This window comes from Siphateles boraxobius, unplaced genomic scaffold (assembly GCF_051911475.1).
Source record: "Siphateles boraxobius isolate OS27281-9 unplaced genomic scaffold, OSU_SipBor_1 41, whole genome shotgun sequence".
Lineage (NCBI taxonomy): Eukaryota > Metazoa > Chordata > Actinopteri > Cypriniformes > Leuciscidae > Siphateles > Siphateles boraxobius.
In genome coordinates this window covers 4,068,773-4,081,814 of record NW_027509042.1, presented here as the reverse complement: position 1 = coordinate 4,081,814, position 13,042 = coordinate 4,068,773, and the positions used below count along the sequence as shown (strand labels likewise).

Sequence of the window (13,042 nt, the reverse complement as noted above, 5' to 3'; positions counted from 1 at the left end):
CTTTGTCTTCACAAGCGGTTCAACACTCTCTTTCACTTTCTTTGGTTAGGAGTTCGTTTTTCCAGGCAGTGTGCAGAAACATTTGTCCTTTTCATCTCTGTCTCACAAATGAAAAGAAAAAGAAAAATGAGTGATCAACAAAACAAATGCTATGTGCCTCCGTGTTCACGACCCATGTCTGACTTGGACACACTTTATTATTGTTTTGTTTGTTTGGGGGAGGAGCACGTGGCTCTTGCGTTGGAACAGGGCGAGTGCGAGCATTGTGAGCTGTTCACAGTGGAGATGCTGCACGCTCGCCTTGGTTTCTTCCAAGTGCCCGCAAGCCATCGTGGGGCTCCCGTATGGATTTGGCTGATGAGTGAGAGACAGGTTCTTCCCTATCACTCGCTTGTTCACCAAATCCACGTGTCTCTTCGTGTGATCTCGAAGCGCACTCCGGCTCTTCTTAGGGTCATGCGGTTGACGATGAATCTCTTGGGTCTGTGGACTTCGAGTGGCCCACCTCTGAGTGTTCCTCGCGTGATGATAAATCCGTTGAGGAATTACTCAAGGTAGTAACTCGCGTGGTGGCCAGATTACAACCAGACTGGCCACGCGAACAAGAAACCCCCAAAAAATCCAAGTTAGAGGATAGGTTTCTCTCTGGTGGCCAGGGGGAGGGACCAAAAAATCAGTCTCTCCCCTTCTTCGAAGACCTCCATGACGAATGAACCAGTTCATGGAGGAAACCTTATACTTCTCGTGTCTTTGTGCCTTCAACATCGACATATGCGACTATCATGGGTGCAAAGGCACGGGGGTATACGGTGATGCCACAGGTCAAAGAGACGCTTGCGGGCTATCTCTTACCTGGCTCGGCATCATGGTTAAAGAAACCGACTCTCCCCTCAAAGCTTTGTAGAACCACCTCAACACTTGTGGGGAAAGCCTATCAAGCAGCAGGTCAGGCTGGTGCTGCACTGCACACCATGGCGGTGTTTCAGGCGTACAAGGCTGACCTGTTGAAAGAGTGCGGGTGGTGCCATCGATGAGGTGTCATTCACGAAGCTTCGTCAGGCCACAGATTGGTCTCTCCGTGTGACCAAGCAAACGGCACGTGCCATCAGCCGTTCTATGCTGCTTTGGTTAGCCCGGAGAGGCACCTGTGGCTAAACCTCACGGGCATCAAGGATAAGGACTGTGTATTCCAACTTGATACCCGGTCTCACCTTCCAGCCTGTTTGGCGACTTGGTTAACACACTCATCACCAGGTTTCGGGAGGTGAAAAAAGACGAGGAAGCTTTCGCGCAATTTCTTCCTCGCTGCACTCAGGGGTAGGGATGGGAATTGATAAGAATTTAACGATTCCGATTCCATTATCGATATTGCTTATCAATTCAATTCCTTAGCGATTCTCTTATCGATTCTCATTGGGTGAGGGAATAAGTACAAATGTGTTTGTTTGTATTAACTTGCTTTAATATCTGATCAGAAGACACAGCACAGAGTATTAGTGGTTTGAACCAACACTGGTCTCATGGTTCGGTTCGATTACGATTATCATGTCATCGATTCAGTTCAATTCGATATCTCGATGCAGTACGATGCACTGCATCCAATTTTCAATTTTACTTCAAAAGTGATGTGTGCGTGCGCACGCGTTTGTGTGTGTGTGTGTGTGTGTTCGCCTGTTCGGGAAGTCGCAGTGACAGAAACAGTGACATTCCAGTTAAAGTTTCATGGGACTAAAGTCTGTTTATGCCATTAAGAAAATGAAATTCTGTCAAATCAATTTTGTTTTAAAGAAATTTTCATTTAAAAGCAGCGCTCATTCATCAGTGTATAATGTTACCCTGAGACGCGCGCATCCGTCAACGAGTCCGTTGTTGAAGACGATCATCCATTTATAATCACGCGCAACAACACAGAATACTTGTAATGTGACCATCGGGTGCGGATACCTAAATCAGATAACATTAGGGCGGGTGGATGATTTGTTTTCAAATCAGGTTGTTCATAAAAGCCGAAATGTGCCCAGATGTAGGCTTTTAAAGTAGTTGGAGCATTTTTAATTACTCACACTCGCGTCAAATGAATTGCATGCTGTGTGGCCAAATGTTTCTGCATAATGGAGGTAGTTCCCTTTGAAATTGAAATTTTACAAGTGTTGCAAGTGACCGTATTGTCGTCTTTTCGCGTGAAATATAACCAAAACAACGTAGCGCGTGTCTGACGTCATGACAAATTTGCAACGAGCGGAACCGATAAGAGGAATCGTTAAGCAAGCATGCTAACGGTTCCAAGGAATCGGTTCACTGGGCACCGGTTCTGAAGAAGAACCGGTTCTCGACTCCCATCACTACTCAGGGGGAGGGGCTGTTGGCTATGCAGTCCCTCCCTGGTCCTCAAAAAGACAGGCTCAAAAGCAGAGTGTGGCGAGCCGTGCTCCCCCTCGTAAAGATTGGGGACCAGCTTGTCGCACTCAGCAGCCTCCAAGGCAAGACCTTAGGACCATCATCTCTAAAAAGAAGAAGTCCTGATCGTCTTGTGCCCAGCCCTTTTGGGATAGCCCGCCTCGGGACGGGGCACGCAAAACATCTTCTCGCCCCTTACCGATATCCTCACAAAACCTTTGTGCCATCCGTGTCTGGTGTTTCGGGGGCAGCGGTTTCCAGTGAAATGTTGGGTTTTCCGTCGCTTCCTGTTATTATCCAGGATACGGGGCATCCAACATCCCCTCAACGCGAAGTATCAAAACTCGTACCCATTTCAGAGAGTCTGGCAGTGTGGAAACTTCTGCCATGCATTTCCCACTTCCGTGTAGCCGGAGCTCGTGCATGTACTGTCACAAGAGCTACAATCTCTTCTGGTCAAGGAGGCCACATAACATCTTACTCTTCCAGAGAGAGAGTCAGGCTATTACAGCAGATACTTCCTGCTTCCCAAAAAGGATGGGGAGTTGAGTCCAATCTTAGATCTTTGAGGCTTAAACCGTACAGTGAAAGCGCTCAAGTTCAAGATGTTAACTATCAAGACAATTGGGTCGCAAATTCAACATCACGATTGGTTCGTCACGATCGATCTCAAGGACACAGCATTTTTTTTCCGCCTTCATTCGCCATTGGCTTTTGGCTTGCATAGTTGGGGACATTTAACATTTAATTTTAAATTTAAAAATACTATTACAAATTTACTTTCCTGTTATCTCTGTAAAGCTGCTTTGAAACAATTTGTATTTTAAAAGCGCTATATAAATAAAGGTGACTTGACTTGACTTGACACACACTTTCACATACATATAAAAATATTGCCACAACACAGGACATTTCTGAGGTTCGCTTTCGGGGGCGAAGCATACCAATTTCGGGTTCTTTCGTTCGGGCTAGCCTTGTCAACCCGCACATATACAAAATGCATGGATGCAGCACTGGCTTCATTGCGACTCCAGGGCATTCGCATTTTGAATTAGATAGACGACTGGCTAATACTAGCAAAATCGCTAGCTGGCACTTCAACTCAGAAATATCGTTTTAGTTCATCTAGTTTCTCTATGGTTGAGACTCAACGCCAAGAAAAGCGTTCTCTATCCTGCCCAGAGAACGACTTACTTGGGGACTGTATGGGATTCTATCACGATGCGGGCACAACTGTCTCCCGCTCAAATCGAGACCTTTCAGCATACCCTGAGCAAAGTCAGGCTAGGCCAAGATTGCACTGTTTGTCAGTATCAGAGAATGTTAGGTCTCATGGCTTCAGCATCCACAGTTATCCCTTTGGGCCTGTTGCACATGAGACCGTTCCAGTTGTGGCTCAAAGCCAGGGGTTTTCTTTCAAGGGCCAATCCCCAAAGACAAATAAGCGGTTACGTGCCACGGGCTTCGTACCCTCTCTATGTGGCTCAGACCCTGGTTCCTAGCCTTGGGTCCCACTCTAGGGGTGCCTTGTCGTCGCAGACTGCTTATGTCCTAGTGCGGGTGGACAACACAACAGCAGTCTCTTACATAAATCATCAGAGAGGTCTGCGTTCGTGTAACCTGAACAAGATAGCGAGGTAGATCTTTCTCTGGGCTCAGGACAAGTTACTGTCACTCAGAGCAGTATACATTCCTGGACCCCTGAATGTTGGAGCAGATTTACTTTCCAGACAGAAACTACCGACAGGAGAGTGGACAGGAGGTAGTGAAACAGATTTGGTCAATATTTTACGAAGCAGAGGTGGACCTCTTCGCCTCCCAACAGACAGCGCAATGTCCCCTCTACTTCTCTTTGAGTCACCCAGCCCTCCTGGGTCTGGACACGATGGCGCACACATGGCCCAAAATGCACCTGTATGCGTTTCCTCCGGTTTCTCTGCTCCCGAGAGTTCAACCCAGAGTTTGCTAACAAGGGTCTTGCCTCTTACTGATAGCGTCACGTTGGCCGAACAGAGTATGGTTCTTGGAGATAATGTCTTTCCTCAACGGCTCGTCCTAGGTGATACCGGAGAGGAGGGACCTTCTGTCTCAAGCACAGGGGAAGATATTTCCTTTTTTTTTTTTGGTTGAGACCCCCTTTAAACCTCTAGAGCAGTCGGATCAGGAAAGTCTTCACAGATTTTGTCCATTCCGTGCTCTTCAGGCCTACGTCCACTGCACTAGCCAGTGGCGTAAGTCAGAGCAACTATTTGTCTGTCATGGGGGCCATAACAGGGGGGCGGCGACCAACAAACACATTGGGTGAGTGATGCTATTGCACTTAGCTATGAGGCGCGTGGCCAAACTTCACCAACAGGCTTAAGGGCTCACTCCACCAGGGGGGTCGCTTCCTCTAAAGCTCTGGCGGGGGGTGGCCCCATGCAGCATGTTTGTGATGTGGCAGGCTGGTCCTCTCCGCACACATTCATAAGATTCTATAGTTTGGATGTTCATGCCACTCCAGGCTCACACGTCCTTGAGTCAACATCACAAGCTCATGCCTGAGACCTTCTTGCGTTCTTGTGAGCACACAGAACACAACCGTAAGGGGTCCAGACACCTCCAAGCACGGCGGCATGGGCATTCTCGTTCCCAATGCGCTGATCAGCGCAGCATCGATTGTAGCTTTTGAAAGGGAATGTCTCGGGTTACTTGACTGTAACCCCGTTCCCTGAAAAAGCGAAAAGAGATGCTGCGCTGTATTGCCGTGCTGAAGATGTCCCAGGACTGCTCTTCAGGCAAAATATCGTGTCAATGCAGCTGTGTCTCATCTATTCATAGCTTTGCGGCACGCGCATGCACTCCAATGACATCACCGCCCGAGGCTATAAAAGTTCCGGGTCAATTTCTTTTAACGTGTTGCACACATATTCACCGCTGGTCACGTTAAAGACGTTCCCAATGCGCTGATCAGCGCAGTATCTCGTTCTGTTTTTTTAGGGAACAGGGTTACAGTCAAGTAACACAAGACGTTACTTTGTACACTTCATATAGCAGTCCTGCAAAGATGACAAAATTTACTCGCAATTGCTGTCCTGCAGCAAAACGAGAGCAATTGCATTTTAGACCAAACATGTAATGGTGACTGAGTGCGACGTAGTATCAGTGAATGGTGAGATAGTTTGCTAAATTAAATGATCCTGCCAGAAGAATAGCTTTATTATGTCTGCTCTGTCTGTATCTCAGTGAGCTTTTACAAGATTTTACGCATGCACAGTAAGGTGAAATTAGCTTTTCCCAACGTTTCAGTGTGGATGATAAACATTTGGTAAACACTAGTGTGGACGGAGAGTGTTTGGAAATGAAAACGCCATTTTCAAATGTATCTGGATTAATGTAGGCGTAGCCCAGGTTTGGTGGGTCTATGAATGTTTCTATAGGTATGTTGTTGTCCCTTTGTGTGGGAAATGTGTGAGGTTGTGTGCATAACTCACCTGTAGCCAGAGTTTGTCATGTTGTGACCATTTGCCTCCAGCAATACACTGGAAGGTTGCATTCTGTCCCACGTTCACCTCTACATTCTGCAGCCGCAGAAAATGTGGCGTCTTGCCTATTAAAAAAAACACATATACCTTCAAAAACAACCCATAGCACCATGCAAATTATATAAAGCACATAGATACTGATGGTTAACTATTTTGTGCTCCCTAAAGCCCCTTAAAACAGGTGTACTTCATCACTTTAGCAATGAACATGTCCCACTAACATTTGACAATCACAAAGTGTTCTTAAACATTTTTATTTTTATTATTATATTGTTTTAAGGCATATCAATTAATCATTTAAAACCTATAAACATAAAATAAAAATAAAAATAAAATAAACATCTTTTTAAACATCCTATTAAAATAAACATCTTTTTGTCAAACATTTAGTTTATAAAGTGTACTTGTGCTATCTTTCCATACAAAATATCAAAACAAATGTATTTTATTGTAAATTTAATGACATTCTGTTTTTTGAAGTGTCCAAATGCTCTTTTGAGCTCTTGTATGTTCTATGATAGTAAACATGGTTTCTTTCTGTTTTTCCTGATTGTACATTTAGAATCAACATCTGAAAACAAGAAATTTAATGGAGCTTGTATTGTATGTAATACTATTTGAAATTGACATTCTCTCTCTTTACAGGTGCATTTGTCTTTTAACAACAACAACTCTTTGACTATCTGAACTCACTACAGCAGTCCCCACCCACTCTCCCAGCCAGCTTCATTATCTGTGAATGTACAGTAAGCATTTTGCGAAAAAGCAATATCATTCCTTTTCAATTAAAGTAATTCAGAATATGGATTTCAATTTTAGTACATCTGCTATAACATGTGGAAAGCATTAAGATTTAATAATAATTGCCCACACATATTCTCACATATGGCACATAAAGTCAAGATAAGATCTATATTTGTGCATTTTCAAATCAGCTCTTATAAAAAAAAATAATAATTCTGGTTGTGTAGAATAAAATACTAGCTTACTGCATACTGTGTAATATACACTGTACAGCATCTACTATCTTTAAAACATTGCATGTGAAATTAAACTATCCATTATGCAAAGATCCATTGTGTTAAGATGAATTGCTTTGGATAAAAGTTTCTGCTAAACTGATACATGTAAATGTCACAGTCACGTTACATTGGCTTTCAGTTATCACATAGGTTAGACCGTCCCATTTAACAACACTTGGTTCAACAAATAGCTGTGTCCATGCCTTCGAAGTCCACGTCCTTTGAAGGATGCAGCCTCTGAATGCATTAGGTCCTCTGAATGAAGGCGTAATGCATAACATGATGTGCCATTTCCAACCCATTTTACTTCTCTAATCGGACATAATTCTGAGTGAAATGGGATTTTCAACAAAAATTTTCTGGAATAAGATGCAGTGATGAATCATGCACAGTAAGACCGGGGTCTTCTATAATACGCATTAACCTAATTTCCTCATTGGCACTGCTGGCTTGCAGTAGGGACAGAGAGATCTAGGACAATGGATGTCAAAGGCTTAAGTTCTCCTGTCATAACAAGAATGATGGGGGCCTGAAGTCTGAGCACTCAGCTCTGCAATCTGTCTCCCTCTCGCTCTCTCTCTCTCTCATCCACAGACTTGCTTGTTTGCTGGCCTTTTCCATTTCTGTTCAACCCTCGATCCACATGAAGTGCTTTTCACAGTAGTTGACAGACTGAGCTCCTACAGCGTAGCCAAGACTGTGAAAGTAAGCAGGCGCTGTGTGTGTGTGTAGGTGTGTGTGTGTCTGTGTGTGCTTGCATGCGTGCGTGCGTACGTGTGTGTGTGTGTGTGCGTGTGTGCATGTGCGTGTGTGTGTGTGTGTGCGTGTGTACTCACGGCAAGGGTGGGCCAAAACGTGCATCTCATCCACTGCAATGAACCCAGGATGCCCTTGTACAGATACTGCTTCAAAAATAACCTAAATGAGAGAAGAGGGGAGAGGAAACCAAGCGTTTAAATCAAGTCAGCTTCTTTCAGACTGAACTGAGATGGTCAATTTATTTCAAGCAAGAAATGGATTGAAAATATTCAAATGGAGAGATCTTTGCTAGATTAAAGGCCTGTGGCTGGTAGCAAAAACTGCTTAGACTAGTCTTGCAAGTTAGTCACCCAATTTTTTCCTTCAAGACTGGTCATAACTTTAAGTCAGTTACATAAAAAGGTAGAGTGGACAATTATGAATCTAAAAAGTAAGATTGTTAGCAGAAAGGTTAATTGCTAGTTGGCCAGACTAGTCTTAACTTAGCTGCCATGTTTATGCAACTTGCCCCTGTTCACACCAAGGAGGATAACCATAAATATATAGTTTTAAAAATCATTTTAAATTTGAAAGAATAGAAGTCCACACCACATATATAATGATTAAGGCACAGAGAAATGATATAGTTAGAATCACTTTCAGATTTTTTTTCTTCGTTTTTTCTGATGAATGATAAAAATATTGACAGCCAATCCATGTCCCCAAACTTTAAGAAGCTCGAGCAAGACATAATAATCTGATTATCTCGAGCACACACATATGAGACTGGCATGGTCTGCATGACATACTGTACATGCCATGTGGTGAAGACATGTGTGGTCTGAACAATGCCCTCTCTCTCAGAGCTGCCAAGGGCTGGCACTAGAATGCCAAAACCTGGACACAGGATGCACTCAAGTCCCTGGCTTTCCAAAAAAGGCCTGACTATGATCAGTCAAAGGGACTGAATCTACTTGACCAGATTCAATTCTCACCAAGTTATTCAGGGTGAGACTGTAGAGACTGAAGGTGTGTGTTTTCACAAACCACCAGTGTTGTGCTAGTTACTTCCAAACTGTAATACATTATATATTACTTGTTACTGTTATTTAAAAGTAATTCATTACCTTACAATATTACTGTCTCAGAATTGTAATGCGTTACATTACTCCTGTATTACTTTTGAGTTACTTTCACCAAAATAACTATACAGAAGTAGAACTTAACATTCTAAAATGACTAGGGCTGTAACGATATGGGATATGAAACCGAAATCGCGACACTCAGATCCACGAACCTGCAGAATGGCGGCACACCCCTTCCAACTCCCGCGTTATCCATACAGTCCAGATCCAATGCTACCACATCTTTAAATTACTATTAGTATTATTTGAAGTTAACTTACCATTATAAAATATGTAGACCTACACCACAAAACTAGTTGAGGATAAATTATTTAAAATTTGGGAATTCCAGCGTTATGGACATGACATTTGCAGACTTGCAGTCAAAACTTATATAATTATATAAATTCTCAGAAAATGCATAAATACCAAAATATTGAAACGTCTGTTTATCCATAGTCTCCTCCCAGAAAGGAGTCCAGACCTTAGAAAAATATCAGTCTACACATGCGTTTTATATTTAATATTAGGGAAATCGACAGTCAAGTGTGACAAAAAAAAATCTTTAACTTTTAGGAGGCAACGATTTTTTTAGTTGTAATTCTGTGAATTAGGCCTACACTGCGGAAATCTAATGAAGAAGGGTTGGCTCTCCACAGAACATAAAATATTCATTTCATTTTATTTTTCGTGTTCGCATTTATGAGGAAAAAACAATGTTACAGACGTGACAGTTCTCCGTTACGGACGCGACCGCTCTGAAGCGGCACTAAAAGACTGCTTTAAAACTTTCTCAGACACCTTACACAGAAGACACGAAGCCTTTCTTTAAAGTGAATTTCGTTTTGTATTAATTGTACGGCCCTGAAAAATATATCTATATTGAAATGTCTACTTGTAAACAGAACAATTCAAAACGAAAGAAACAGACTGCTCTCTGCTTATGAAATGAAATCGTCTCTGGTTACGTATGTAACCTTAGTTCCCTGAAGGGAACGAGACGCTGCGTGAAACGCTGTGTGAACGCCCCTGCGTGAGTGCGTCATGAAGCACGTATGAAATCAATCCAATGGCGAGACGGAACGTCATAGGCGGGTGACGTCATCAACCAGGAAACTATAAAGCACTCCCAAAACACAAGCGCATCAGCTTCTGATAAGACTGAAGCAAGTGCTCACGGGCATGCCGGGAGTATGGCTCAGACACGCAGCGTCTCGTTCCCTTCAGGGAACTAAGGTTACATACGTAACCAGAGACGTTCCCTATCAGGGAACTCGAGCTGCGAGAAACGCTGTGGGAACGCTAATACCAACGCCGCCATACGAGCAAGTGTCCGTCGTGTGTAGTCAAGGCGCACATTCGGACGAAAGCACCTGCGCCCCTGGAGTGGAGCTGAAGTCAAGGTGGTAAAACCTGACGAATGTATGCGGTGAGGACCAGCCTGCCGCATCACAAACGTCCTGAAGAGAGACTCCTGACAAAAGAGCTTTAGAAGCAGCCATACTCCTAGTAGAGTGAGCTCGGACAGCCAAGGTTGAAGGCTGACCAGCCGACTCATAGGCAAGTGTGATGGCCTCAACCACCCACTTGCTCATCCTCTGCTTAGACGCGGGACACCCTTTTATGGGTGGTCCAAAGCAAACAAACAACTGTTCAGATTCCCTCCACAGGGCAGCTCTGTGGACGTAAGCATCTAAAGCCCTAACTGGGCAGAGACGATTAAGCTTCTCCTGGTCCGACGTCAGAAAAGGAGGAGGGCAGAAGGCTTGCAGTACAATAGGCCTAACAGAATTAGTAGGGAACTTAGGAAAATATCCCAGTCTAGGAAGGAGAAAGGCTTTTACCATGCCGGGTGAGAATTCCAAGCACGTGGGAGAGACCGATAGAGCTTGAATATCTCCTATCCTTTTTAAAGAAGAGATAGCAATAAGAGAAATATAGTTTTTAGAGTAACGAATTTCTCAGAAACTTCTTCGATGGGCTCGAACGGTGCTAGAGAGAGACCTTCTAGAACAACCGCAAGGTCCCAGGTCGGTACCCTCGTGCGAACTGCTGGCCTCAGCCTCAAAATGCCACGAAGGAAACGAGTTACAAGTGGGTGTCTCCCGAGAGAGGCTCCACTTAAAGGGACGTGGTAAGCAGATAAGGCCGCCACATACACCTTCAGTGTGGAGTGGGATAACCCTGTGGAGAAACGCTCCTGCAGGAATTCCAGCACTGCACCCACCGGGCAGTTAACTGGGTCCAGCCGGTGTTGCCCACACCAGGACGTGAAAAGTTTCCACCTCAAAGCATATAATTTCCTCGTGGCCGGAGCTCTGGATTGGAGGATGGTCTCAACGACCTCAGTCGAGAGACCAGATTCTACGAGCTGGGCCCCCTCAGAGGCCAAGCCCATAAATTCCACAGCTCTGGGCGGGGGTGAAGAAGCGACCCACTCGCCTGAGAGAGAAGGTCCCTCCTGATAGGAATCTCCAGAGGCGGGCCGACAAGGAGAGATACCAGGTCCGCAAACCATACTCGGGCCGGCCAGTACAGGGCTACCAACAGTAGACTGACCCCGTCCCGGCGAACCCTTTCCAGAACTCCTGGGAGCAGAGCAATCAGGGGAAATCCGTACAGACGTGACCTCGGCCACGCCTGTACCATAGCGTCCAACCCCAGAGGGGCTGGAAGGCTTAGAGAGAACCACAGCGGGCAGTGTGATGTCTCTTTGGATGCAAACAGGTCTACCTCGGCACGACCGAAATGTTTCCACAGGAGCTCCACCACCTCCGGGTGGAGTCTCCACTCCCCGGGCCTCGGCCCCCTGCCTCGACAGGATGTCTGCCCCTAGATTTAGATACCCTGGGATATAAATCGCCCTCAATGAAAGAAGCTTCCCCTGGGACCATAGAAGGATCTGGCGAGCCAGCTTGTATAGCGGGCGCGAACGCAGACCTCCCTGGTGATTTATGTAGGAGATCACCGATGTGTTGTCTGACCGGACAAGAACATGATGACCCCTCAGGTCTGGGAGGAAGTGTTTCAGAGCCTGAAACACAGCCAACATTTCTAGACAGTTTATATGCCAAGAGAGATGATGGTCCTGCCACAGACCCTGAGCATGGCGACCACTCATGATCGCCCCCCAGCCCGTGAGGGAGGCATCTGTCGTTAGCGTTACACGACGACAAGGAGCTCCCAGCACGGGCCCATGAGATAGGAACCAAGGTTCTTTCCACATGGTCAGGGCGCGAAGACACCGTCGCTTGACCCTGATCATGCGGAACGAGTTTCCCCTCGGGGAGAACCCCTTGGTCTTGAGCCACCACTGCAACGGTCTCATGTACAACAGGCCGCAAGGAATAACGTTGGACGCTGCTGCCATCAGACCCAACAATCTCTGAAACTGTCTGACAGTGAGTGACTGGCCTAGCTTTGCTTGTTTGACGGCCATAAGGATCGAAGTGATACGAGCAGGAGACAGACGTGCCTGCATCGTCGTCGAATCCCAAATTACACCCAGAAAAGTGGTCCTCTGAAGCGGAGATAGCACACTTTTCTTGGCATTGAGCCTCAACCCCAGTTTCTTGATATGAGCGAGAACGACATCTCGATGCCGAGCCACCTGATGCTCCGATTGAGCTAGAATCAACCAATCGTCTATATAATTTAGAATGCGGATGCCCTGGAGTCGCAGCGGAGCCAGAGCTGCATCCATACATTTCGTGAAAGTCCGGGGAGACAGTGCTAGGCCGAATGGAAGAACCCGATATTGATACGCTTCGCCCCCGAAAGCGAATCTCAGGAACTTCCTGTGTTGTGGATGGATGGAGATATGGAAGTATGCGTCCTTTAGATCTATCGTGACAAACCAGTCCTCGGATCTGATTTGTGACTTGATCTGTTTGAGCGTAAGCATCTTGAACTTGAACTTCCCTACTGTACGATTTAACAGGCGCAGATCTAAAATTGGACGTAACCCCCCATCCTTTTTCGGAACGATGAAGTACCGGCTGTAATAACCTGACTCCCTGCTGGGAGGAAGAACTCGTTCTATAGCTCCCTTCAGCAGAAGAGTTTTTACCTCCTGTTCCATACCAGAGCCTGCTCGGGGCCCACCACTGTAGGTAGGACTCCCCTGAATCGAGGCGGACGAGACCTGAACTGAATAGCGTAACCCTTTTCGACTGTCTGCAGGACCCAATGAGATACATTTGGAAGGTTTTTCCACTCTGCCAAAAAATCTACTAAG

The 13,042-nt window shown here is 45.5% G+C and overlaps 1 protein-coding gene across 7 annotated transcripts in view; it reads right to left on the bottom strand.

Moving 5' to 3' along the window:
- Nucleotides 1–13,042, bottom strand: part of ptprt (protein tyrosine phosphatase receptor type T) — a 316,287-nt gene that overhangs the window by 215,910 nt on the left and 87,335 nt on the right. For all 7 annotated transcript variants that reach the window (XM_077197876.1, XM_077197874.1, XM_077197875.1 and 4 more), the window contains exons 4-5: nt 7,780–7,861; nt 5,871–5,986 (exon numbers count right to left, since the gene is read on the bottom strand). In XM_077197876.1, the coding sequence (XP_077053991.1) occupies nt 5,871–5,986; nt 7,780–7,861 (198 nt within the window). The remainder of the gene's footprint in view (nt 1–5,870; nt 5,987–7,779; nt 7,862–13,042) is intronic.